This window comes from Pteropus vampyrus, unplaced genomic scaffold (assembly GCF_000151845.1).
Source record: "Pteropus vampyrus isolate Shadow unplaced genomic scaffold, Pvam_2.0 Scaffold137, whole genome shotgun sequence".
In the NCBI taxonomy this organism is placed as follows: domain Eukaryota; kingdom Metazoa; phylum Chordata; class Mammalia; order Chiroptera; family Pteropodidae; genus Pteropus; species Pteropus vampyrus.
The window spans coordinates 3,339,690-3,365,400 of NW_011888918.1; the positions used below are offsets into that span (position 1 = coordinate 3,339,690).

At 35.2% G+C, this 25,711-nt stretch overlaps 1 protein-coding gene and 1 pseudogene across 1 annotated transcript in view; one reads left to right on the plus strand and one right to left on the minus strand.

Moving 5' to 3' along the window:
* ERC1 (ELKS/RAB6-interacting/CAST family member 1) overlaps nucleotides 1–25,711 on the minus strand; it is a 513,889-nt gene that overhangs the window by 99,301 nt on the left and 388,877 nt on the right. The window contains exon 16 of the mRNA XM_011367885.2: nucleotides 15,790–15,934. Coding sequence (XP_011366187.1) covers nucleotides 15,790–15,934 — 145 coding nt within the window. The remainder of the gene's footprint in view (nucleotides 1–15,789; nucleotides 15,935–25,711) is intronic.
* Nucleotides 21,740–21,858, plus strand: LOC111744567 (annotated as a pseudogene).

The window sequence follows — 25,711 nt, forward strand, 5'->3', positions numbered from 1 at the left end:
TGATTCCATCTCTTATGGATGTCTGAGAGGGGTTCAAAACTTCAGTGGAAGAAGTAACTGCAGATGTGGTAGAAATAGCAAGAGAACTAGAATGTCAAGTGGAGTCTGAAGATCTGACTAATTGCTACATTCTCATGATAAAACTTTAGATGAAGAGTCGCTGCTTATGGATAAGCAAAGAAAGTGGTTTCTTGAGATAAAATCTATTACTGGTGAAGATGGTGTGAAGATAGTGTATTTTCACTGGATTTAGGCCGATAAATTTAGGCCAGTGAAGAGTCAAGTAGGCTCTTACAAGTGTTTAATGTCAGCCTTAATAGACAGCTTGGTATTATTGGTTTCAGGTCTGCAATTTGGGTACATTTGCAAAGAACGCATAAGTATTTAAACACAGTAATACCAATTCAATCTCTTTATATATTTGATGAGTTGGCTAGTGAAAAGCTAGGGTGGCCTGAAAAGTGTATGTTCAAAATTGTTTTCAGAGATCCTATTATTCTAGATTTGACCATTAGTAGCTTGCAATTTTATAAAAATCCAGGAAAAACATCATATCTAATTAAAAATGCCCCATTCAAGAACATGACTGGCAATGCCATAAACTTTAAGCGTTCTCTACCTTGAAAACTAACTACCAAAAATACTGTTTTAGTACTAAAGCTCAACAATTTATTTAGTTTATTAAATTCTTATATTTTATAAAACATTTGAAATACCAATGGAAAAAACTCTTGAACTTCAGGTATAAAAGATGTTCATTCTTTGACAGTCAGTAGTTTCTAGGAGCTTTTCAATCTCTCATATTTATGAGCTCTTCTTGAGAATGCAAATTTATTGATTTTTAAAATTAAAAAAATTCTGGTGTCCAAAAAGTATCTTAATAAATGCTGTGTAACAGATTGGGGCCAGATTTCCATTTCTCTCTCCCTCTCTCTCTCCCTCTCTCTCTCCCTCTCTCTCTCCTTCCCTCTCCCTCCCTCTCTCTCTCTCTCTCTCTGACAGTGGCTTTAACACCAGAATTATTTGTGAAGGTAATTTAGTAGCAAATAGATTTTCAAACTTGGCTGCTTCAAAATCAGCCTATCTGATTTTAGATACTGAGTTCTGAATCAGAACTCTCTGACCTATAGCTGTTCATTAATCCATCAACAATTTCTAAGATAATTGTTGAAATGAGAAGACATCTTTTGATATAAGGAAGAGATTTGACCTGTCAAGATTATAAATTAATTTTTAAAAACTGAGAGTAATCTTTTATGGTAATTTATATATTTTCACTGTAATTGAAATAAGAGTTGATTAAAGTAATGTTTATCATGAGAGAATTACGAAGTCATTAATAATATGGCTGAAGGCTACTGAAATCTCTAACCAAAAGCAAATAATGACGGCAACACATTTTGGTAGTGATTAGCAGTGTCAGTACTAGAGTGATATGATTTGGTCTGAATCCTAGCTCAGTCACTTACTAGCTGAGTGACTTTGGGAAAATCACTTAACTCTTTCAGCATTTCCTCTGTAAAATGAGGATAACTGTACTTCAAAGGGTTACTGTGAAGATTAAATGAGTTAATTCAAGGAAAGCACTCAAAACACAGCTTAGCTCAATAAATGTTAGACATTATTATCTGTGAGATGACTAATGGCATAAATACTGTTTTCTAAAAAGCCATGTAGTAGTAGATGATTTAATTTGGTCATGTAAATTACCCATGTAGGGGGCATCCAATGACAGCTAATGCTGTAGTTTATTTGATATTGCTCCTCTTGCCCTTGAATGCAAATGTCCTTTAATTCCAATTTGCTTTTAATAAGTATTTGCATTAGTTCAAAAGAGACCAAAAGAAGCAGGAGGAATATATTCTGTGGAATATATTGGTCTGACTAATTCCCACCAAGAGAAGTTTAGTGGAGGACAGGGGAACCACTCTGAAACCAATCTTTCTACATTTATGCTTAATGAGATCCTCAGACCAGGGTCAATGAGCACAGGAAACACAGTAATATATCATGCCACCTGACAGACATAGAAGAAGCAGGAATAGGAGGGGCACAAGCATAGGAACAGGAAACCCAGGTTGATTTATTTGCATTGAGACAATTCAAGGGAGATCAGGAAACTCAGAAGATTTATAAATTCCCTGTGGCATCATAAAAGGCAGCAGTCTGACAATAGGAAGGGCAAGTTAGATTTGATGCTAGAAAAGAAGGGAAGAAAGAGTCTTATCAAATTTTGTGAAGAATTTTCCTACATCTGGAATTGATGACAAAAAAGATGGAACAGATGGAAGAAAGGAGACTGGGAGGAATCCAGATTTCCTCACATCTCTCAGCCTCTGGATTTCCCTTAACTCCAAGCAAGCAGAACTTATCAAAATATAATCTGTTTCTTTGTAGGATACAAAAAGAGTTTTAAGGGGATAGTGAGTAACCAAGATTTTTTTTTTCAATTTCAAAATGAAATATTTATTACTGGCAAAGAAAAAGCAAATTTTTATATACAGATTTAAATGATCCTTATATATGTGTTTTCTTATATTTTATAATTGCCTCCTTTAAAATTATCCCTAATGTAAGCAATTAGCAGATAATATAGCTATAGGTAATAAAAATCTTTAGACTTTAAAATTTATATTATCTATCCATCCAGTATTATAAATGAGGAAGATAAAACCCAGAGAAGGAAAGTTAGGCAGCTGTGGCCTGGTTTATAAAAAAATAAACAAAAACAAGAAGTTATTTGCCAACACTCATATCATTTATAAAATCATTATAAAAGAGATTTATAGGTAAAGGATGTCAAAAAGTACAAACTTTCAGTTACAAGATAAATAAGTCCTGGGGATGCAATATATAGCATGGTGACTACAGTTAGTAATACTATATTTGATATCTGAAAGTTGCTGAGAATAGAGCTTAAAAGTTCTCCTCACAAGAAAAAAAATATTAACTATGTGCAGTGATGGATGGTAACTTATTATGGAAATCATTTCATAATATATACATATATTAATCATTTGTTGTACTCCTAAAAAAAGAGATTTATATGAAAATCTGAATTCTCTGGGGGAGAAAATAGGTACTTGGATAACACAGGGCTCATTTCTTGCATAGTCACAGCAAGCTGAAATTAAAAGTGGCTGCCTCTTTAGACAAAGCTTGTGGCCCCTACTTCACTACAGTTCTCTCCTCTCTCTCCTATTTACACTTCGCTTACCTCCTTTTTTTTTTTTTTTAAATGATATCTGCCTGGTCCATACAGCCCTTGGGTTAGGTGCTATAAGGCAGTGGTCCCCAACCCTTGTGGCACCAGGGACCGATGCTCCTATAAAAATCTAATGCCTGATGATCTGAGGTGGAGCTGAGGTGGTGATGCTAGTGCTGGGGAGCAGCTGCAAATACAGATGAAGCTTTGCTCACTTACCAGCCTCTCACCTCCGGCTGTGCATCCTGGTTCCTAACAGGCTACAGACCAGTACGAGTCCATGGCCCAGGGGTTAGGGACCCCCTGCTATAAAGGATTTGAATAGCACTTTGTAAACTGTAAATTGTGAAGTGATGTATGATGGTGTTAGTGCTGCTCAAAATCATACACTTAGTTATCAACAGAGTTGGAGGTAGAGCGCAGGTCTCCTGACACTCAGTGCTATTTCTACTGCTTCATTCAAATACTGCTTCATTCACAAGACACCAACACTTACAGAATGGGAATTCCTATATTTGAAGAAACAGCCATAACAATGAGAATAATCTGGCTTAGAATAAATAAAACTAACAAGTGTAGCGCCAGTGAAGTTTCTCTTTTTCTTTCCTTCAACCTTCTCACGTTTCAACTTATGCCCAAAGGAGGATGAATGTGTGAATAAAAGAAAAGCACAGAAACGCTTTGCTAATGATAAGGAAAACAACTGATTTGATGGGTGGAAAATTCCAAACTACAAAGATGAATCTTGAAGATTAAAGTAAAGATTAAGCTGGGGAAGTAGAAGGCAATTCCAGAGGTGAAGACAGTACATGGAAAATGTTTTACATCTAGTTCCTTTCAAATAAATCTGGATACCATCAGCAGGAAAAATCCAGTTGATCTTAATGTTTGTAGCAGTTTAGAGGAAGAAGTATATATATTGACTATTTAATATATAAAAATCTGGACTTGAAGGGAGATAGGATAATTAAAAAGAGATTAACATTTTTATCTGACTCAGTCAATAAGGGCTGTTGAATCATTAAACACTTACTGAACTGTAATCTTCTATTCTGTCAACTTTTAAATATTATAACTAGACAAAAGCTTTTTACCTTCTATAATCGAAATAGTAGCCACTATCAGGAGATAATGGCATACAAGACAGCTAAGAGGGTGACACTTGTGTATACAGCAAATATAGGAGAAAGTAGGCACTGTCAAGTGCAACATTAAAGGGGTTCTCCAGCAGAGCCTAACATAAACGTGTTCTCTGAGGAACGTCTGCTCAGTCAAGCAAAAGGGAACTGGCATTATAAATGTATGGTGAACAAATGGATACTTGAATGCTCTCAAAGGCTGATCTCATTATCAAGAATTTAAACTGCTTAGTAAGAAGGATAAATGCCTATTGTGTTTACTTTCCGCAAATAGCTTCTCTAGCACTCAGGCTACTTTAACACTTGCTACTGATTTTTCCCTTGTTCATTAACAACTCAGCAGTCTTTGTAGCTTTACTCTATCACTGTTCTTTTATAGAATGTAAAATAGTTTTATTGTTCTCTCTCCAATTTTAGATGTTACGTTTAAAGTAGTTTTAATACTATGATGGATGGGTTTTTCTAGTTGTTCCAGAATTGATGACCAGGGCCCACGGCTGAAGACAAAGAAGAGCTAAGTGAGCCACATAATAAAAGGAGCTTACTAAGAGGTCCAGAAAGGGTATAATTGTCTGCCAGTCCAACTCCACACATGCCTTTTTTGGTTTGAAGCTGGTGTGAGGGTGATGCTAAGACTTCTAGAAGAAATGTCAATGTCACGGGGAGTATTTATTCATACACGGAGAGTACCCTTTGTCTAAGCTACGTGAGAGGGGTTCAAAGAGAATGTAACCCTAAATCCTAGAGTCTTAATCCTAAAGATTGGGTGTGAGTATAAGAAAAGGAGATTGGCATCTCATTCCTTTATTTGGTACCTACTTAGATGCATCAAACATGTTGATGTGCTTGTCTGAGGAGGAAAAAGTACAACTGGGGATAGAAGGAAGGATGGACGGAGAAGTACTGAGGCAGACTACATAGTGTCACTATTTGGCATGGCAAGGACACATCAGTTTCATGTGGGTCATGATATTACAGGAAGCAGCCAGGTTTGTGCCTTTTGGTTACTACTCTGCCCCTACGGGGTCAATGTTAGCCAGAGAAGAAGCATCAGAGTACCCAATAGCATCAGAGAGAGGAACCTAAAACCAAAGGAGGAAGAAAAAAGAGGAATGAAAGAAAATAGAATTTGTCCCTTTCCCACTGCAGGCCCCTCACATGAGCTGAGGTAGGGAAGAGAAAATGATTTCTGCTTTGTTGTTTGATATGCTTTCTGAAGTCATACATTAGAATAGTTTTTTTCTAGAGTTTAATATAAATATGGAATCATATAATATATACTCAACTATGTCTGGATTCTTTTGCTCAGTGTTTTTGAGATTCATCCACATTGTATTTGTAGTTCATTCCTATTTATTTCTGAGCAGTATTTCATTGCATGTACATTCATTTACTTGTTGCGGTAGCCATCCTTCAAGACAGCCTACAATGATCCCTGTCTCCAGTTATTCATATCATTGTGTTGTTCCCTCCACACTGTGGAGGGTTGGTCTATGTGATCAATGGAATAAGGCAGAAGTGATGGCATGCCACTTCTGAGGCTATATTATAAAAGACATTGCAGCTTCTATCTTGGTTGCTCTCTTCCTCTCTCTTGGATCACTTGCTCAGGTAGAAGCCAGCTGCCATATCCTAAGTGACCCTCTAGAGAAGCCTAAATGCCACATGAGCAAATCTAGAAGTGAATCCTACAGCCCCAGATAATTGCAGACCTGGCCAAATGCCTGAGTGCAAACTCCTAAGGGATCCTGAGTCAGAACAACTAGCTAAGTTGCTCCCAGATTCCTGACTCTCATGAACCATGTAATGTTTGCTGTTTTAAGATATTAAATTTAAGGTAATTTTATGCAATATTACATAATAGATTTTGGTAACTAGGAATGGAGTATTGCTGTTAACAAAAATCCAAAATGTGGGCGTGCCCTTGGAATTGTGCAGTGGGAGGAGGCTGGAAGAGCTAGAAAAATTTTGAAGAGAGTCAACGAAAATCTAATTTGCCTTGAATGGACTGTTAGTAGCGATACAGGCTTTGAAGAGGCTACTAATGGGGTCTTAAGGAAGTGAGGATATGTTATTGGGATCTTTGTGTCATACCAGAACTTTTGGCAACAACTTCATCTGCTTTTATGTAGAAAGTAAAAAGTGTACCTAATGAACTAAGTGATCTAGTTAAGGAGACTTTCAGCCAGAGGTCTGAAGGTGTGTCCTGGTTCCTTCTTGCTTCTTACATGAGAGGACAGAAATGCACTAATGTGGTCACTGCGAAGATAGCTTTAACTTGGTCTTTTTATGTTCATGGGACTTTACAAAAAAGCCTGAATCTGATAATATTTTTTAAAAACCTCCCTACTTAAATTAGTTATATGCTGCCTAAATTAGTCAATATTGGGCTTGCAAATAATCATTCTTTATGATACACTTCCGTCTGACAGTTTGTCAAAATCATGAAGTCGCCCCCACCGGAAGTCATAGGTACAGAACACGCTAACTATGCAGTTTATTCAGGATGTCATCTTGAGTTCCAAGTGCTATAATACAACAGTCAACAAAGTATACTCTGCCTTCATATGCCTTAAATTTTAAGAGTCTTAAGTTTCTGCTTCCATAAGAATATTTACTTCTCTGTTCATTCAGAAGGTAGGGAAGGGCAAGGGAATGGAAGACTGCTGTTGAAAGCAGCAAATGAAACTGACTAGATATGTCTTTCTCTGGCTCACCATTATAATACAGAATATATGATGGCAACCCAAGATTTTACATTGTGTAGGTGGCCAGAGGCTGATTCTGCATTCTTATTGGCAACAAACTTCCATAAAGGATTACATTCATAAGGAAAGGCTTTAAATGAGCAAGTAATCTACTGAAATGTCTATTTTCTTGGCTAGTTAAAAGGATTTTTCATAACATTTTTTTTCCTTTTAGGAAAAGGGAATAAATCCAAAATGGTGACATTCATTAAACTAGATCATATGAGTAGATTATTAGTCCTCACACTATTTTAGCTTTGTTCAGAAACATCCTATGTATATTACAGAGAGCCAACAACAAATTTGACTGGTAAGAATCCATTTATTGGGCTCCAACTTGCTACTCCTAAATATTACCCTAACACAGTTGGGTCAAGGCCTGGGGCTAAGAATTTGAAAACCAAATCTAAGTTTTTTTTTTTTTTCCTAAATGTATTTGACCCATACTTTCATTCTTCAGAACAATGCTGAGCAAGTTCATCCTAAAACTTAGTAAGAGCAAATCATATTTTTATATACAAAACAATAGATTTATATTCTTTACTCAAAACTATGTAATAGGTAGAGGAAGACACATTGCACACAAAATAAAATGATTTGAGCTTGGCTTACTTAGAATCAATATTTAAACAGCACATTCTTTCATAGAAACTATGATTTTAAAAAAACCATGTGCACCAAAGTTGGAGTTGGAACACATGATACCATTTTGTTGTAATCCTCAGTACCAAACAAAGAGAATTTACTGAACTTTCAAAAATTTATTCTCCTTTGGACTATGAATAAGCATGAGAAATTTTAGTCCAAAGGGTGATTTATTTGAAAAGTTCCAAGTGCCTGGGAATGGTTATGATAAAAGTGCTTTTTCAACCATAACTTCACAGTTAGCACATCGTGCTACTATAATAGACAGTAGCCTTCAATGCTATGAGGAGGAAAAGATAGATGACAAATTTCTGTTTAAAGGTGAGCCAAGGGTCAGCCCTAGAACATGTGAGAATAAAGGTCTAAAGTCAAAATAAGACAGACATTAATCTGTACACACATTCTATTCACTAATAACAAGGGAGTAAAATACCCCCCCAAAAAGGAAGAAAAGAGAACAAGTCCATATTATAGGACAAATTGCTGCTGAGTAAGACATGTGTACAGGGCATTGAATACCATCATTACCAGTAACCAGCATTCTAACAAGGATAAGGAAGTCTGAAAGAATGTATAAATGAGGCTTTATAGATGAGTAAATGTATACTAAGCTAGAATGCACTAAGTGCCAATTCAGGTTCCTTGGGCATAATCAGCAGTTGTCAGAGTTCTGAGCTCCACGTGAAGAAGCAATAAATAAGAGGGAAAGTATTATGCTGGGTATCATATGTGCCATATGTAGCTCCTTGGGAGAGACTAAAAACTGTTAACTAGAAAGTAGACAGAACTTAATAAAAGACTTACAGTATAATTCATTTAATTCAGATATTTTTTTCATACTGCACCTACTGAGTAAGAATACTTGGGGCAACCCATTTCCATCAAGAACTTAAAGATTAGGGAAATTAGTGGTCTCGTGAAGGTTAAATAAGTAAAATACATACAACCCAATAGAAAACTAAGAAAGTATGTGAAAATACTTGACTCAAGAGTACAGGATTGCCCCCAGTGCCAATCAAGATCACCTGGGTATAATTTCAAAGGAAGTATAAGTGGGACAACTGGAAAAAGAGTGTGTGAACAGAAGGGTGATGATCAGCTCGGAGCAGTAGAATGAAAAATCAGAGAGACCGGGAGCAGGCTTTGGTCAACTGAGCACTGTGAAGATGAACTGCAACATTAGTACGTATTTGGCAACCAGCAGCTTCTTCAAGTGACAGACACCTTTCTGCAGAATATGTACCAGATCTTAACACACCACGCAGCTCTGTACTACCCTTCTCAAGCAACTCTTGGTCTCTTTGAAGATACTAATTGATCTTCATATTTCTCTAATAAAAATAGGAGATAATATTCATTTTATGGTTGGAGAAACAAAGTATAAGCACACAGCAACTCACCCAAGTTTCTTCTGTGTCCACTAAATAAGTACATATACATTATTTATGATTCTTCAGGTCTTAGCTATCCTTAATCCATTTATAATTAATTATTCGATTGAGCATAATGGAAACTATTTGTTCAAAAAATATGTAAAAAAGACAAATTAAAATTAGTTTAGAGCTCTTAAAGTGAGACAGATTGAGCAATCTGAGATTATGTGACAAATTACCGATAATTTTTTTGCTCAGTTTTCTTGTAATATATGAAAAACATATAGCTTCTTTGCCAAACTAAGTTGAAAAGCTGAAAATGCTTATGTGACAAAATACCTAGAAATACTGGATAAAGTAGTTGAACTTGCAATAAAGGGAAGTCTCCAATAGTTATGTTTGTTTTGCTTACCCTTGTATCACCAGCACCCAGGAGAGGGCCTGGCACACAGTAAGCACTAAATAATTGTTAAATGCTGCTAAATGAATTTAGAAGAGAGTTTAGAAGGATCTGTTAACAGTAAAGGATGTGGGTCAAGGAAAAAGAGGTTCCTGGACAGCAGGAGAAGTGCCAAGGCTGAGTCTTGAATGACCTAGTCCCAAGTTCCAATTAGGAAGAGTGATATGGCAAGCATGCTCTCTATACTAAACTACAGATCTGTTTTTCTTATGAGCCTTTGGTACCTATAGCTGATTTGTGCCTTGACATTACTTTTTGTGAACTGGAACTATGCTACTAGTAATCTGTTTTCCTTACAGGAGATCTTGTTAGAAAATGATGATAGAATTTTGTAAACACACCAAAGAGGGCAAATGAATGCACATTACAGACAGCCAATGTGAGCATGTAAATAAAAGATGTGAGGCCTTTCTGAGTTTATAGAAATCTTTTTTTATACTCAGATGAATTTTTGATGTAATTATTGCCATAGAGTAGATATCCTGAGAGATGTCTTAATATCTCATCAATAAGAATAGTGCAGGTCCTGGAGAAGAATGAGAATATAGAAGATATAAAGATTCATAGGTTTAATGTTGATAATAATTTTCATAATTATGAATATGAGAAATATTTGAGAAGAAAAGGTTAAGGTCTAAAAAATTTTATGTGATGTAATTCAGAAGAAGCTACTGAATTTTTAAAAAGCAACCAATCAAAATTTGGGGCTTCTCATTATGACTTAATTGAATTATCTACTAATCTTACTTAGACATAATTTGGCATTATCTTATTAAAGAATGTAGAGCCTTTGCCTATGGAACTCAAGAGTTGAAAAGTTCATAGTAAATACCATCATCAATCACTAAGTTTCCAGGATAATCTGTGATCATGAAAAATTAATATTTTAGAAGTGGTTATTTTAGATCATTTTTTAATGATCTCTAAAAAGCAATTCATTCTGTAAAACAATTAAATTAATACAGGCTAAATCTCAAATGGGTAGTCAGTTAAATATTCTCTAAAAACAGTAGTGCTGAATCCATACCCTGAAATGACTATTCTGACTGACTGCCCTGAAGGAGACTGTAATCTCCCTTATTTTATGTATGTCATGCTCACTCTAGCGGTATCAGAGCTTAAGCGGATTCTCTTAACCCCATGTTAAAGCCAAACAGACTGGCCACACAGGCTACCTCTGGACGGCTGTAGGGTTAGAATCTCTCTTCATGACCCACAGAGAGGGGTCCAGGTGACCAAATTCACCTCTATAATCAGTCTGAATTTGAAAAGTCTCCATGTATGCAGGGTCCAAGCTTCTGGGAGGCTGGCCCCTGACTAGCACTTTAAGGAGTGATTTGCAGAGTGCTCAAAGTAGGCAGAATGAGAAGCATTCCTGGGTGCATACTGTTTTACCACAGCGTGTTTAGTCCTGATAGAGTACTGCCATCTCTAATGACATAAAAGAAGCTAAATTATACTTCATTGTTATTTTATAGCTTTAAGTACATGTTATTTCTCTGAGTAATTTGTAAAACTGGGACAAATCATATCATTTCTTTTTTGTTTCAGGTTCTTCACAAGCAGAAAGAGGGGAGGGGTTGAAGTATAATAAATACCCCTTCCTATCTCTCAAGGGAACAAATAAATGTCATAAAAACTTGAAAAAGCATTGTCTGTATTCTAATTTAATACAACCCTCATAATTTCCAAATGTGGAATTCCCACACAAGATAGTAAGACAATCAATTCTAATTGTGATTCCACCACTTAATTATTATAGAAATTTAGCCAAAAAATTTAATCTTTCGGGATCTCAGGTGCTCCATCTGTATAATTAGGATAATACTCTCCAGAGTTGTGGTGGGGATTAGATATGATGTATAGAAAGCAACTGTGCCTGGAATATTGCAGCCAATTGGTAAGTGACAGCCATTTTTCTAGTTATAATATTTTCTCATAATTCCAAAAAGTCATACTAGTTTGGGTCTTAAAAAAGAAGCATGTATGCAAATAAAAAGTCATAGAACTAGAAAGTGAGAGAAACAGAATGTATGCTTAGGAGTTATAATTTTCCTAGTGATGACAGCTTTGGGCAGGTGGGTATTTAAATGATGCTCCTCAATGATAAAAATGTAAGATTTAAGAAAGACATATTGGAATTAATTTTTAAAAATGCTACATTATAGTTGTAGCATCAAAAAATAGGTAGAAAAAAGGAAAGATAAAAAGGTACCACTAATCCCTATGTGATTAAAAACAGTATAAAACCAGTAGTATTGAATCCATACCCTGAAATGACTATCTGTCTGTCTTAAGGATGAAGTATAAGCAATGGCTAAGCCTCCGTTTCAGGAGACAGTACTTTGGATGTGAACTTCCTTGTCTCCTTTACTTGCTGCAAACAAAACAAAACAAAACAAAACAGAACAAAACAAAACAAAACACAAAACAAAACAAAAACAAAACAAACAAAACGAAACCAACAAAACAAAACAAACAAAACAAAACAAACAAAACAAAAGGTATCACAGTCTTGTTCTCCTAAGTACTCTGAGAAGGACGTTCTTCAAAGGAGTAGAACATACTGTACCAGTTGTGTAATTCCGAACAGGACAGTCAAGTTATTAGAAATGACTGAGAATGGGAGGCAGAGCTGCTGAAATCAGCCCTTCCCTCAAGGAACACACATCCCCTGTGGCACAGTTCTCACCATGGAACACCGACCTTTGAAGAGGGGATCTAAAGCGCTTTAGGTTTGCTACCTGATTTTTCACACCAACCCTGTGAGGAAAGTAATGTTATTCAAATTTTAAAGATGAGGAACATAAATCTCAGAGAAGCAATTTGTCTAACTGGTAAAAGGGATAGCTAGAGTTACCACATAGGTCTGATTAGCTCTCTCACAGGCCGTTACTGGGAAGAAAGACATTCGTTTTCCATTAATACAATATTTGACACACAGTAGATGCTCGGTGAATCTGAAATGAATGGGCAAATAAATCATGTAATGCAGGATGATTTGATGAGGCTGTCAGCAGAAAAAGATGGTAAGGCCAGGGACTACCCTCTACCGAGTGATTTTGCCAAATGTTTAGAACCACTAGTATTTTAAGCACTAGACTGAGTTTCTTTAAGGAAAGTATTGTGTCTTTTATTTTCCTCGTGCCTAAAAAAACGGTGGAATAAAATAATACATTGTTTGACATTTAATTCTAATGCAGAGATTACAAAATTGTAGTTGTAAATGAGATCATCTAGATTCAAACCAAGTGAGTTTAAGTTTGTAGCCTTTACTCTTATATAAGTTATGGTTGACTTTAAAAAACAGAAAAAACCATCCAGTCTGTCTCGAAAAGCCTAGCCTGCCATGACACATCTGCATAGAGCACACAGGGGCAAAGCCAGACTTCACACTAACAGCAAATATAGTATGTTGGTTGTAAAATTCTTGAGGTAAAAAGAAGAAAATAATGCTGAGTGAAAGGTCATCCTGTGACAGCTGCTGTGGCTAAACAGGCCGTATTAACGCTTTCCAGAGTTCTATGTGAGTTTACATTAAATCCAGCATGGGTGCTTGACAATCACAGCGGGGCTTCTTCATGACTTATAGTCTGAACACACTGGTTGGCACCCACCACAACACATCTGGGGTTTGTTAGATAATCTTTAGATTTTATTTTTTTCATTGGTCCTGGCTCCTTTCTCTGATGTAGCCAAGTGCTGCTCTGCCATGAATGAGTCAAGGGTGTATGTGTAGCGGGGAGAGGGGGGGAGGGTGGTGGTAAATAAATTGGGATCATATTAGAAAGTGACCCCCAAATCTGTAAATCTCTTGTTGCTCCACCTCCTCCTGACAGTAGGAATCGTATATGAATGCCAGCAGCCCATCAGGCAGTGGCAGCTCCATTTACTGGAAAGCCTGGTCAATGCTGACTGCTTTCTTGTTAGGAAATGACCTTTGATTGAGGCACATTCCAGCAATTCAAGGACTGGAAGCTTTAAATTAAAACAACATTGATGCCATATCCTCTTTCCAAAAGGCCTTTTCCTTGTCCAAAAGTCAGTACACACACTTAGAGAAATTAAAGATCAAAATGTATTGGGCAAGACCTGTTCCTTCTTGCTCACAGCATCCCAGACACATTTTAGACAGGAAGATATGTGAAACTTTACATATCTGGAAGGGAGACGGAAACACCGTTAGAAAGAACTAATTATCTTTCTCCTGACATAGGTCACATCACTGCAGAATATTCAGGGTATATGGTTAGATATAAGATATCAACAATTTTTTTAGTCATTCCTTTCTAATATTATAAATTCATGGATTAATTAATATCATTAACTTTTACCTAATGAAAACATACAGTCTTGAGAGCCAAGTAATCAAAAGCCACTGTGAATGAGATAGAGTATTCTAGTTTGCTAAACATTATATTCTATTTGGTGCCTTAAGGACCATGAACTAGTTAAATCATATGTCTACATATTCAGGCCTAACTACTTAAAAGAACTGGTATCGTTAAATATATATAGTCGAGTACAAACCAGTGAAAGCCCTTCCTCAACAATACTCTCCTATTTCATATTATCAGCTTCCCCCTGTTACTGAGGTATAACTGACAAATATAAATTGTATATATTTCTATGGCCTCACATAGTTACCATTTTTTTTGAGGGTGTGGTTAAGAACACTTAAGATCTACTCTCTTAGCACATTTCAAATATGCAACACAGTATTAACTATATAGTCACCATGCTGTACATTATTAGATCTCCGGAACTTATTACCTTGTGCAACTGAAATTTTGCACCCATTGACCAGCATCTACCTTCCCATTTCCCCCACCCCTCTCAGCCCACGGCAACTTATCTGCTTTGATAAGCCAAATTTCAGTTTTGAACTACTGGACAGATGTCTAACAATAAGCACATTCTTCCAGTTTTACTTAACAAGCACTCAAATATTGGATGATGTCCTTTTCTTGTGACAAATTATTTTAGGACACTGGAAAAGTTTTCTTTTACTTGTAAATGAGCAATGGGTTGTTTTTGCTGGTCATCTATACTATTGATAAGGGACATCTTTTGGTGTTTTCTCAGCAAAGTCAGTCACATAAATAAACATAAAATCTATTTATGAGTAGTTTTAATATTGGTTTACAGAGAAAATATCTTTAATGTGTAAATATTGATTTTTGCTAATCTGAACATTAACTATTATGCCCCAAATGCTATCGATTGATGATTGAGCCTTCAAAATAGAAAATAAGAAATTCCTTTAAGTGAAAAACTCTTTCCCAGCCTGACTACTTCAGGCAAAGAGCAAATCTTGGCAACCAAAATGCACAGAAATTGACTGAGAAAGCAGGAGACGACAGTGGAAAACGGGGCTGTGGACACTGTCACTAGTACAGGAATGGCCAGTGAGGCTACTAAAGATAATGAAGGGGACTCAGATTTAAAAATTCAGCTTTCTCCGATATTTTCAAAGGGAACATTTCTTCCCCAGTTTTTTAATTGTGGTAACATATACATAACATAAAATCTACCATTTTAACCATTTTTAAGTATATAGTTCTGTCCATTAAGTACAGTTACACTGGTTGTGCAAATATCAAAGGGGAAATTTTTAGCTTTTATTTTCAGATGAAAGGTCTTATAGAAAAATTAAGCATTAAATCTGGGGAGGGTTTAGACTGGGAAAGAAAAAGGCAAAATTTTGATCTTACCTTTAGAGCTTACCCAGCCCTGAATAACTGGAAATTGTTTAAATAAAAATATATTTAGTACCTTCTGTAGTAGAAATCTAATTCGATATAAAAAAAATAAGCCCCTTTCATTTCAAATGGGCAGTATTTCACTAATTTCATCCAGCCACTGCAACAGGTTAAAAAACATTCTCAGTTTTATATCCCACATGGGAGAAACCTATATAATTTTATTAAACAATATCACCCCAATAAATTAATTAAAAAACCCACATTCTCATAGAAGACGTGTGACATTTTCTAAACCAGTCCTCTTACCAAGAATACTCTGCATTTCCTAGATATAGCTGGAAATTTGTGATGGTTAAAACCTACGCTTATGAAAATTAACTAGACACAAAAATTAGATGTCTAATATTAGATATGAGATCTTAGTACATAAGCTGGCAAAGACATGGGTAGAGGATGGCGTGAAAGCTCATCCCAATGACCGTCCTCCATGAAACCCTCCTGGCACTTAATCATACCTGCTGTTTGAGCTGCTGAACCAGACGATCCTTCTCTCGCTTTAGTGCGGCCACTTCCTCTTGGGTCTTTTTCTTAGAGGATGAAAGCTCCAAAAGAGCGATATTGGCATCTTTTTCACTAATGGCAGCCAGAAGAGCTTCCTGCCTGAAAAAAAAAGAAAATGCCAAGATTTCCATTTAATCCTCAACAATCTTTTGAAGTTACTATAATTTTTATCCCCATTTTATGGGTGATGAAACTAAGGCTTGGCCAAGTTCGCACTTGAAGTAAATGGTACAGCCAGGCATCCCATTCAGATTTTTCTGATTCTGAATGTCTTTACATGTTGTCATACTGGCACTGCAATAAAGAGTTCCTAGACGAAGTTAAACTTGAAAAGCATACAAAGTTAATGACTTTCTTAAGAATAATCTTGTCACCTGTATACTTGACCCATTTAACTCATTTTTTGATAAGTATTTAGTAGCTTCCATGCAAAATGAGGCATTACTGAAACTAAAAACACTTTTATGTACAGAGTGTATAACAAATTGTAAACATCAGTAAACCAGCCATCTGTTTCTGGGGCATTCTGAACATCTACAATTCTTTTTATCTCATCAATGCAAATAAGTTTCCAGTCATGGCTGTAGTTGGCAATGATCTGTACACTTTAAAACAAAAATTTAAACTTTACAGATTCCTTATGGTTTAGCTAACTCACTCTTTGGTTAATATCCAGAAAATAAAAGAGGGTGGCATTAAGTAGGGGGCAGTGGACAAGAAAATTTACAAAATAATCAGAATGGAGTCGAACAATTAGTCTCATTGTCCAAAATGCATTCCTCAATAGCTCATCTTTAATGTAAGTCATCTGTAGGAAGCCAGATTTGATTTACAGGAACTATATAAGTGGCCTGAGCTTTTGACCTGAGGAAATGCTGAATCTGAGAACGGATTGCCCAAGTTTAACCTTGCTTCTGTCTTTTGTTAAGATAATTATGCTTCAATAGCAGTCATATGGAAGAGTTTTAGTTTGGCCACAAACTGGAAGACTATCTTTTGAATAGTCTGACTAGGATATTTTGTATTCTGGATGGGTAGGTCTGAGGAACCGTGAACAAGCAGTACTAACAGAGGGAGGATGTAGCTGAGTTTACCTCATGGAAATGAAGATTTGTTTAGCGAATGTTTGCTGTTGGGAGGGAAGAAGATTCTTGCTGATCCCAGTATAACTTTCCACTGTCCTTACACTCTATATAATTCCAAGGAACTGCAGATGGCTTATCCCAGGAAGCTCTAGTCAACACCGAAGGGATAATGACCATCTAAATATATCCACTGACCACTTGAAAAAAATATGTTAAGTGGTGAAATGAGCTTAAAGGTGAAGGAGTTCAAGATGGTCTCACTATGCAGTTTCCTGTTGATTGCTATCATCTGTTCCTTTTTGGGAAGACTGACAAAGCTGAAATGAGAAATGCACTTTCTCAATTAGGGTGCTGCATTTCTGTGCAACAACAGTCAGAATTACACATTTAGCAGCAGGCAAACAAAAGATGAATGAAAGATAAATTATTCTATCCAATTAGATCGAATCATGAGCATGCACCTTTGCTGAATGAAGATACACAGGTGATTTGAGTTCCAGTCTGTGCGTAAGGAAAGCATTATAACATGAAATAGTAAAAACTATCCTATATTGTTGAAGCATCGTGACCAAATTCCAAATTCTTTCATAGATGAATATGCTTGGCCAATTAGTGTGGTACAGTTAATCTCTGGGGTAAAATGTTACATTCCCAAATTGCAATATGATATAACAGCTGACAATTCAGATTCTAAATTTTAAAATAAAGAATGTGGTAATGAAGGCAAATTATTCACATTGGAATAATGTCTTTTTGATAGGAAAAATAATTTGAAGTTTTTTTCTCTTTATATACAATTCAAATAGAAATTTTATTATGTCTTTGATGCCATTTTTTATTCAGCACTGATAATATGAACTGCACAGAATCAAGCTTTCTCTCCCATACACATGACTCTCACTCTAAAAATTCCCTAATAGATTAACATACTTTCCATTTTAAAAGTTTACTCTTGATATTGATATTTACATGTGTATGTGCCTAAAAAGGGCAATTCATAGTCAAGAGAATAAAATGCTTTGATTACATATTATACATACAATCATATAAACTCTGGGTACTGTTAGTAACTTTTATGGACATATTAGCTTTTGGGTTTTTCTTTTGTTTTTGGAAAGAGACAGTATTGTTCTGTCTATAATTTTGGTGAATTTGAAATGGACACTATAGAGGAGAACAACCTCTAGAAAAAATTTAATATTATTATTAGGCAATAATATCAAAGCTAATAAATAGTAATAGCCACCTAACTTTTGGGGTAGAAGAAAAATCGTCATTCCCTTAACACATCTGCTAGAAAAAACCATATGGTATAGTTGACCTTACGTGGTTAAGTCTTACAGAGAGCATTCAAAATTGTCTAAACCAAAAAATTTTGTTAAGAACATCCTGCTTTTCAGAGGGAATGAAATGCAGAGTGAAAAAATCAAATTGCAAAATGAATCTTATTTTAGTAGCTACCTACCCTTTATATAACTGCTTCTTTGAAAAAAAAAAAAAAAGATATTTTCTGGTAAAATTAACATGCATTCATTGAAGAAAAACTAAAAGATACAGAAAACTATATATATATATATATATATACACATGAAAAAAAACCCACCAGAAATATTTCCTTTTTAAATCAATCGCTTGAGATCTGGAAGTCACCTATTCTAATTCTAATATGGCTGTTTAAAAGATAATGAAGCTTGTTGGGGATTAATAATTGACCTTAAGAGCTTCACTAACTAAAGGCTATGAAAAAGAAGACTTCCTAGACTTCCTTCTGACTTCATTTCTCATGAGTCCCTAGGGAATAATATAAGCGACTAAAATATGAAAGGTAATGTATGTATGCCACGAGCCCAGAGCTAAATAAGAACCGCGATGCTCTTCCTGCCAAATTACTCTCCTTATTCTGTCTATAGTTAAACAAAATAAAAAATATGGACACGTAATCTTTCAAAGTGATTAATTAACCCCCTACTGCATGACTAACATGCCATGTTACCTAATGAGTAGTAGCAGAAATCTAACTTTTTGAGTCATTAAAGTGGTCTATTCACTCCATTCCTGGTGCTTTAAACTACCAGAAAAGTTCAACCTGCCCTTTGACCTGCAAATCCTAATAGAATCAAGATGTCTCTAAAAGGACTCTGCTGTGGTATTCGAGCTTCAAGAAACAGTAAGACCACCTTCTCTGTCCCCTTTCCCCTTCTGAGCAAATTGCAGAAACAGGAGGCAAATACCCAAGGCAAATGAAGCTCAAAATCCTTTCGACAATTCCTGAATCCTTGAGAACAATACGTTAGCCTTTTGTAACTAGTCAATAAGAGATATAACTAATGTTGGAATGACAGCAGCTAATAATATAAGAAACTCCTAAATATGTGTGTATGTTTGTTTAAAAGAAATGCAATGCACAAAAGGAGTATTAATGAAGGGATGTTATCAAGGTTTATTTTCCCCTCTTCCTCCAACTGGGTATATCAAGTGGAATGATTACATAATCATGTTTCATAAATTCAATAATCCTGAAAACATCAGTGAACAGATAAAGCGAGAATGAGAGTGTAGCTTTAGACAATGTCATGGACATGTAGGTATAATTTAATCTACTCCAATTTTATAATAAATTTAAAATCTAGATTTTTTCCAAAATTAAGTTTATTGGGGTAAAATTGGTTAATAACATTATATAAATTTCAGGTGTATAGCTTTATAATAAGACATCTGTAAAGTCTAGTCTCCTCCTGTCACCACATATTTGACTCCTTTTATCCTCCCCTCCTCTATTTCTTTTCCTGGTAACCATCATTCTGTTGTTGGCTGAATCTATGAATTTGTTCTGTCTGCTCATTTGTTGCTTTTTGTTAAAATCTAGATTCTTTTATTGATGCTTCCTTTGTTATTTAACGACTCAACTATCTAGAGTAAGTAGCAAACTACTAGGATATCTCTTCAACCATTTCATTTCATTTCATTTCTTTTTCATTACTATTTTCTCCAAAATCCTTTACAGGGGTCTCAGAGAGTCTGGCAGATAGATATACTACGTTAATTAAGCTCAATGAAAACCAGTCTGTAGCTGAGCCTATGTGGGCAAGCCTGATGAAATGTCTTATTATCTTCTCTCTAGGTCATCTTTATTTAGATACTCAGAAATATTTTTAATGTAAAATGTCAACACTCACTAACGTTTACCATCCACCATAACAAATTTTCTTTTCAATGTTAATTGAATCACCATATTCCTAGGTCTGTAGGCTAACAACATTTAAATAATTTGATTTTTTCTTTGCTTCCCATAACCAATACTCAAATTTTGTTGGTTCTTCCTAAATAGCTTTTAAATAACCCAACACTTTGTATCTGCATGTTCACTATCATAGACACTACCATACTTTTAACATGGACTTATATTATTCTTAAAACTTCTTCTCTGATTTGTCCATCATTCTATACTGTCCTATTCCTCCAATGCCATTTTATCTGGTTTCTTACAATATCAAATGCTTTAGGCTAATATTTGACCAGCTAAAATTTTCAACCTATTTCTTCCTCATTGTCTACCAAGGACCCTCTGTTTATGCTATGCTCTCTATCTGAAATGCCTTAGCTTTCCCTTCTTCTAAATCTGGCTCCCCACCTGACTGCTAATTTCTCTCTATTCAAATAGCTTTTCTTTTAGCATTTTCACAGTTTATTTTATATTAAACAAGCATTTGCTCTGTAAATGTCCTCCAATTCTTCTATAGGTGGAGGATCTGTTTCCTCAACTATATTATATGTTCATGTCTTAGGTCTTTAAATTTTTCTTTCAATGTTTCTACAAGTTTATTGATCTTTCAATTTATTAGTTTGCTAATTTAAAAAAATTAAAAAGTTTTAAATGTGGTAAAATATACATAACAAAATTTATCATCTTAACCATTTTTAAGAGTATAGTTCAATAGTACATTCATACTGTTGTATGATCAATTCCTAGAACTCTCTTCATCTTGCAAAATTAAACTATACCTATTAAACAACACCCCATTCTCCCTTCTCCCCAGCTCCTGGGAACCACCATTTACTTTCCATCTCTATGAATTTGTCTACTCTAGATACTTCATGTAAAGGGAATCATGTAGTATTTGTCTTTTTGTGATTGGCTTATATCACATAATGTCCTTAATGTTCATATATTGGTAGCATGTGTCAGCATTTCCTTTTTTTTCAAAGCTCAGTAATATTCCACTATATATATATACATCACAGTTTGTTTATCCATTCATCAGTCAATGGACATCTGAGTTGCTTCCACATTTTGGTTATTGTGAATAATGCTCCTACCTTGTATTTTTAAAATATTTTCCTTCTAGACTCTTGGTTCATGGCTTTGAACACCAGAAACTTGCAAATATTGTAAACTCTGCATTGAATGTACTTAAACCATTTATACTTTTTTCTTTCCTGGCAGAGAAGGCACTTCATAAATGTATCACAAACCAATAACTCCACCAATCTCTAAATAGATCTCTAAAAATCTTCGTCTCTCATCCAGTCATTGTTGGACTAGGAAAGTGGAGGTGGGAACAGCCAAGATCAGATGCACTAAGCAGATGAGGAAAGGTCTGAGGTAGAAGCACTGAAAGAATTTAATGAATGATGGTAGTAGCCTCATTGAGGCCCTGATGCTCTTCCTTATTAAGTCTATTTCGAAACTGTAATATACAACCATGGCTTCAGGGCCACTGAATTAGATACAACTCAGAATTTCTGTGAACAATTTGCCACTTAATGTTAAATGTCATTTGCAGTGATATTGAAAATCTGTTCAAGAAACTGGAGGTGAGTCTACGGCCATGCCACCCTGAGCATGCCCGATATCGTCTGATCTCGGAAGCTAAGCAGGGTCGGGCCTGGTTAGTGCTTGGATGGGAGACCACCTAGGAATACCAGGTACTGTAGGTGTTAAAAAAATAAACAAACAAACAAACTGGAGGTGATATTTATAGGAGTTCCAATATCTGGTTACTTGAAATAAATATTCAATTATACAAAAGCCTGTCCAATCATCTGTAGGGCCATAAGACAATGACTCCTGAAGAAGTACTAGAAACACAATGAAGCAATTTGGAGATAAAAGATCTAAAATAAAGAAAGAACTTCATGGGAAAACAGAATGGCTTTAAGAAGCACTGACATCTAGCTCTTCTTCCATGAATATTTTAAATATAATTGAGCCTCCATCACTTTAAACAAGGTCCCAATAAACTCTGGACATTTTTTCTACTCCCTAACCCCCATGTTTCATACAAAGAGTCAGCTATTAATTCCATCCCTTACTGATTAGCTGACAATATGTAAATGCCTTTCAAAAACTACACCTTCAGCTTTTTTATGGATAGTCATTGTCTTATATACAATGCATTATATAGTCCAATATTTTACTTTCCTAGAGGAACTTTCATAAAAGAAATTCCATGAGACATTTTTACTCAATTTTCATGACTGTGGAATGGGAATTCAAACTAGGTTTTTTAACAAAAAATCCAATTAAAAAATGGGCAGAGGACCTGAACAAACACTTCTCTCAAGAAGACATACAAATGGCCAACAGATGTATAAAAAGATGCTCAAACTCACTAGCTATTAGGAAATGCAAATTAAAACCACAATGAGATACCACCTCACACCTGTTAGAACGGTTATCATCAACAGGATAAGTAATAACAAGTGTTGGAGAGGTTGTGGGGGAAAAGGAACCCTCATACACTCCTGGTGGGAATGTAAATTGGTACAGCCACTATGGAAAACAGTATGGAGCTTCCTCAAAAAATTAAGAATAGAATTACCATATGACCCAGCAATCCCTCTGGATATCTGAAAGCAGTTATCTGTAAAGATATATACACCCGAATATTCTTACAGCATTATTCATTGTGGCCAAGACATGGAAACAACCAAAATGTCTTTCAATAGATGACTGGCTAAAGAAGCTGTGGTACAGATATACAATGGAATATTACTCGGCCACGAGAAAAGATGAAATACTGCCATTTGTGACACATGGATGGGTCTTGAGATTATTGTGCTAAATGCAATGAGTTAGACAGAAAAAGTTGAGAACTAAATGATTTCACTCATATGTGGGATATAAAACTGAAATCCAGAAATGAATAAGAAAAACAGACTCATGGACACAGGTAACAGTTTAGTGGTTATCGAGGGAAAGTGGGGATGAGGGGAAGGTAGATAAAGGTAAAGGGGGTCAAATATAAGGTGATGGAAGGAAATTTAACTTTGGGTGATGAAACACACAATGCAACATACAGATGACATATTATTGAACCATACACTTGAAACCTATATAATTTTATTAATCAGTGTCACTCAAATAAATTTAATAAACAAACAAACAAACAAATAAGCTAGGTTTTTAGATCTAGGCCTTGTTTGTTTATAGTGCTCAAGATTAAGAAGGCAGAAAGGGTCTGGGTATTTAACCACGATATCAGCTTCCCTTAAGAGAACGTGAGGTTGGTATGTAAAGCTCATTTTGCCAAAGCACAGATTTCTTTAGTAGATAACAAATTCTTTTTTTTTTAAATTAAGAAAATGGTTCTATTTCCAATAACAGCAAAAAGAATATAACATTTAGGAATCAATTTAACAAAAAGTATAAAATCTTACTCCAAAAACTAGAAAACATTATTGAAAGAAATTAAAGAAGACCTATATAAATATAAAGACATTCTGTTTATGGTTCAGAAGACAATGTGGATAATAAATTTTTTATTAGCTGAATACAAACAGGCATTTTATTTTTCAGGCCAGAGACTGAAAATAGCGTGACCTCAATTTCATGGGCTGATCTTTGAATACTCTTCTCTCACCTTTTATGCCCATCCTTTAAAGTCAACACTTATCTTCCCAATAAAGCCTCCTCAAGCTACTCTACTTCTGGCATCTTTTACTTGTCAAATCACATAGAACTTAATATATATATCTCATATATTGTTTTGGAAGAGACAATCCTGGTAGGCTGGGAAGAATTTTTAAAAATAACATGTTACACATATTTAAATCTTCAGTATACTCAAGATAGGGTTTAAGTTTCTTGAGTATAGGGACCTTATCTTAACTTCACTGTATTCTCCACATATAAGCTCTTCACATAGTAGGTACTCAGTAAATTAGAGTCAATTAACTAAAAACTGAATTACTCCAGAACTAAAAATTCTTCTTGTTCTACTGTCTCTGAACCAAGATTAGGAAAAGCCCATTAATGAACACAAGAGAAAAGGAAGAGATAAACGATTAATTATAGCATTACCCATTCTTTATACAACAAAGTACACTTTCTGATAATCAAATAAATTTTACTCAGCGCTTACATGATTACTTGATCACAGAAAGCAAATACCTTTTTGCATATAAGCTCATCCAGAGTCATTGTTACACTTACTCTTCTTTATGCTAATCTTTTAAAGATGCTTTCTTAAAGAAGTCCCAGTACATTAAAGATGGTTAGAGCCCTACAGAAAATAGCATCCTCTTCTGATTCTATTAAGAAACATTTACATGATACTCTGTCAGATGGAAAAAGCTGAGAACTGTATCATTTCACTCATATGTGAGCTATAAAACTGAAAGCAACAAATGAACAAGACAAACAAACAAAAACTCATAGACACAGACAACAGTTTAGTGGTTACCAGAGGGAAAGTGGTGAGGGGGGTGGTAGAAAAGGGTAAAAGGGGTCAAATATATGATGGAAGGAGATCTGACTTTGGATGGTGAATGAACAATGCAATACACGGATGATGTATTATTGAACTGCACACTTAAATCTGTAATTTTATTAATCAATGCCACCTCAATAAATTTAATAATAAAAAAGACACATCTACAATAAAAACTAAATAGGATTATAGAGGGAAAGCATGGAATGATTTTGAAGGAAGCTGACACTTTTGCATAAAGCCAAATCCCCTAAGATTTCTGACACAAGCTACTCTGCAATTTAATGTCCTAATGATTCTTCAGAGGGAATAAAATCTTTTTTTTTAGTGTGTCAAAAATGTAAGAAATTTATCCCATTCATATTCAATATTATCTTAACAAACAACAAAGGCATCTTTAAGAAAATGCATACAGCAGAATGAAGGAACGGGAGCAAATGAGACATTATAGATATCATTGTAATATACCGCAGCAATGTAACAGTGGATGCAACCTCACTGAGCTACATCAGAAACTCTCAAAAATTATACTAGAAAGTCACAAAAGCCAGGTAGTAAGAAAAGGAATTTAACAACTTTGCTAGTTCATTTTTTAGGTATTTTTATGTGCTTAGCTATAGGTCCAGAAGCATGAACTACTTTACTTACTAGCCTGTGTCCTGACACTGAGAATCCTACTACTACACACAAAACAAGATATAAGTTAACCAATTACCAAATATGTGGACTGCCTACAACGTGCCAGTCTTATTCTAAGTACTACTGATATACTGACATGATGGCTTCACAGACCTTGATCTATTACAGAAGCTAGACATTAAGCAAAATTATGCATACAACTAAATCATTTTAATAAACTTTTTGCTCTTTGTTAGATGTCACACAGTCTTTAATAAGCTCTTTTTCAATCTACTGATGATATCCATGTGCCAAAATGTTAGAAAATTCCTTCTGTATTAAAACACAAACCAACAAAATCTTTAACCAAGGTTTCTTTTAACAAAGTCTGGGGCATCACTTTAAATTTTATATGTAGACAACAAAAAGATTGACTTTGTTAAGACTGGACCAAATGTTGA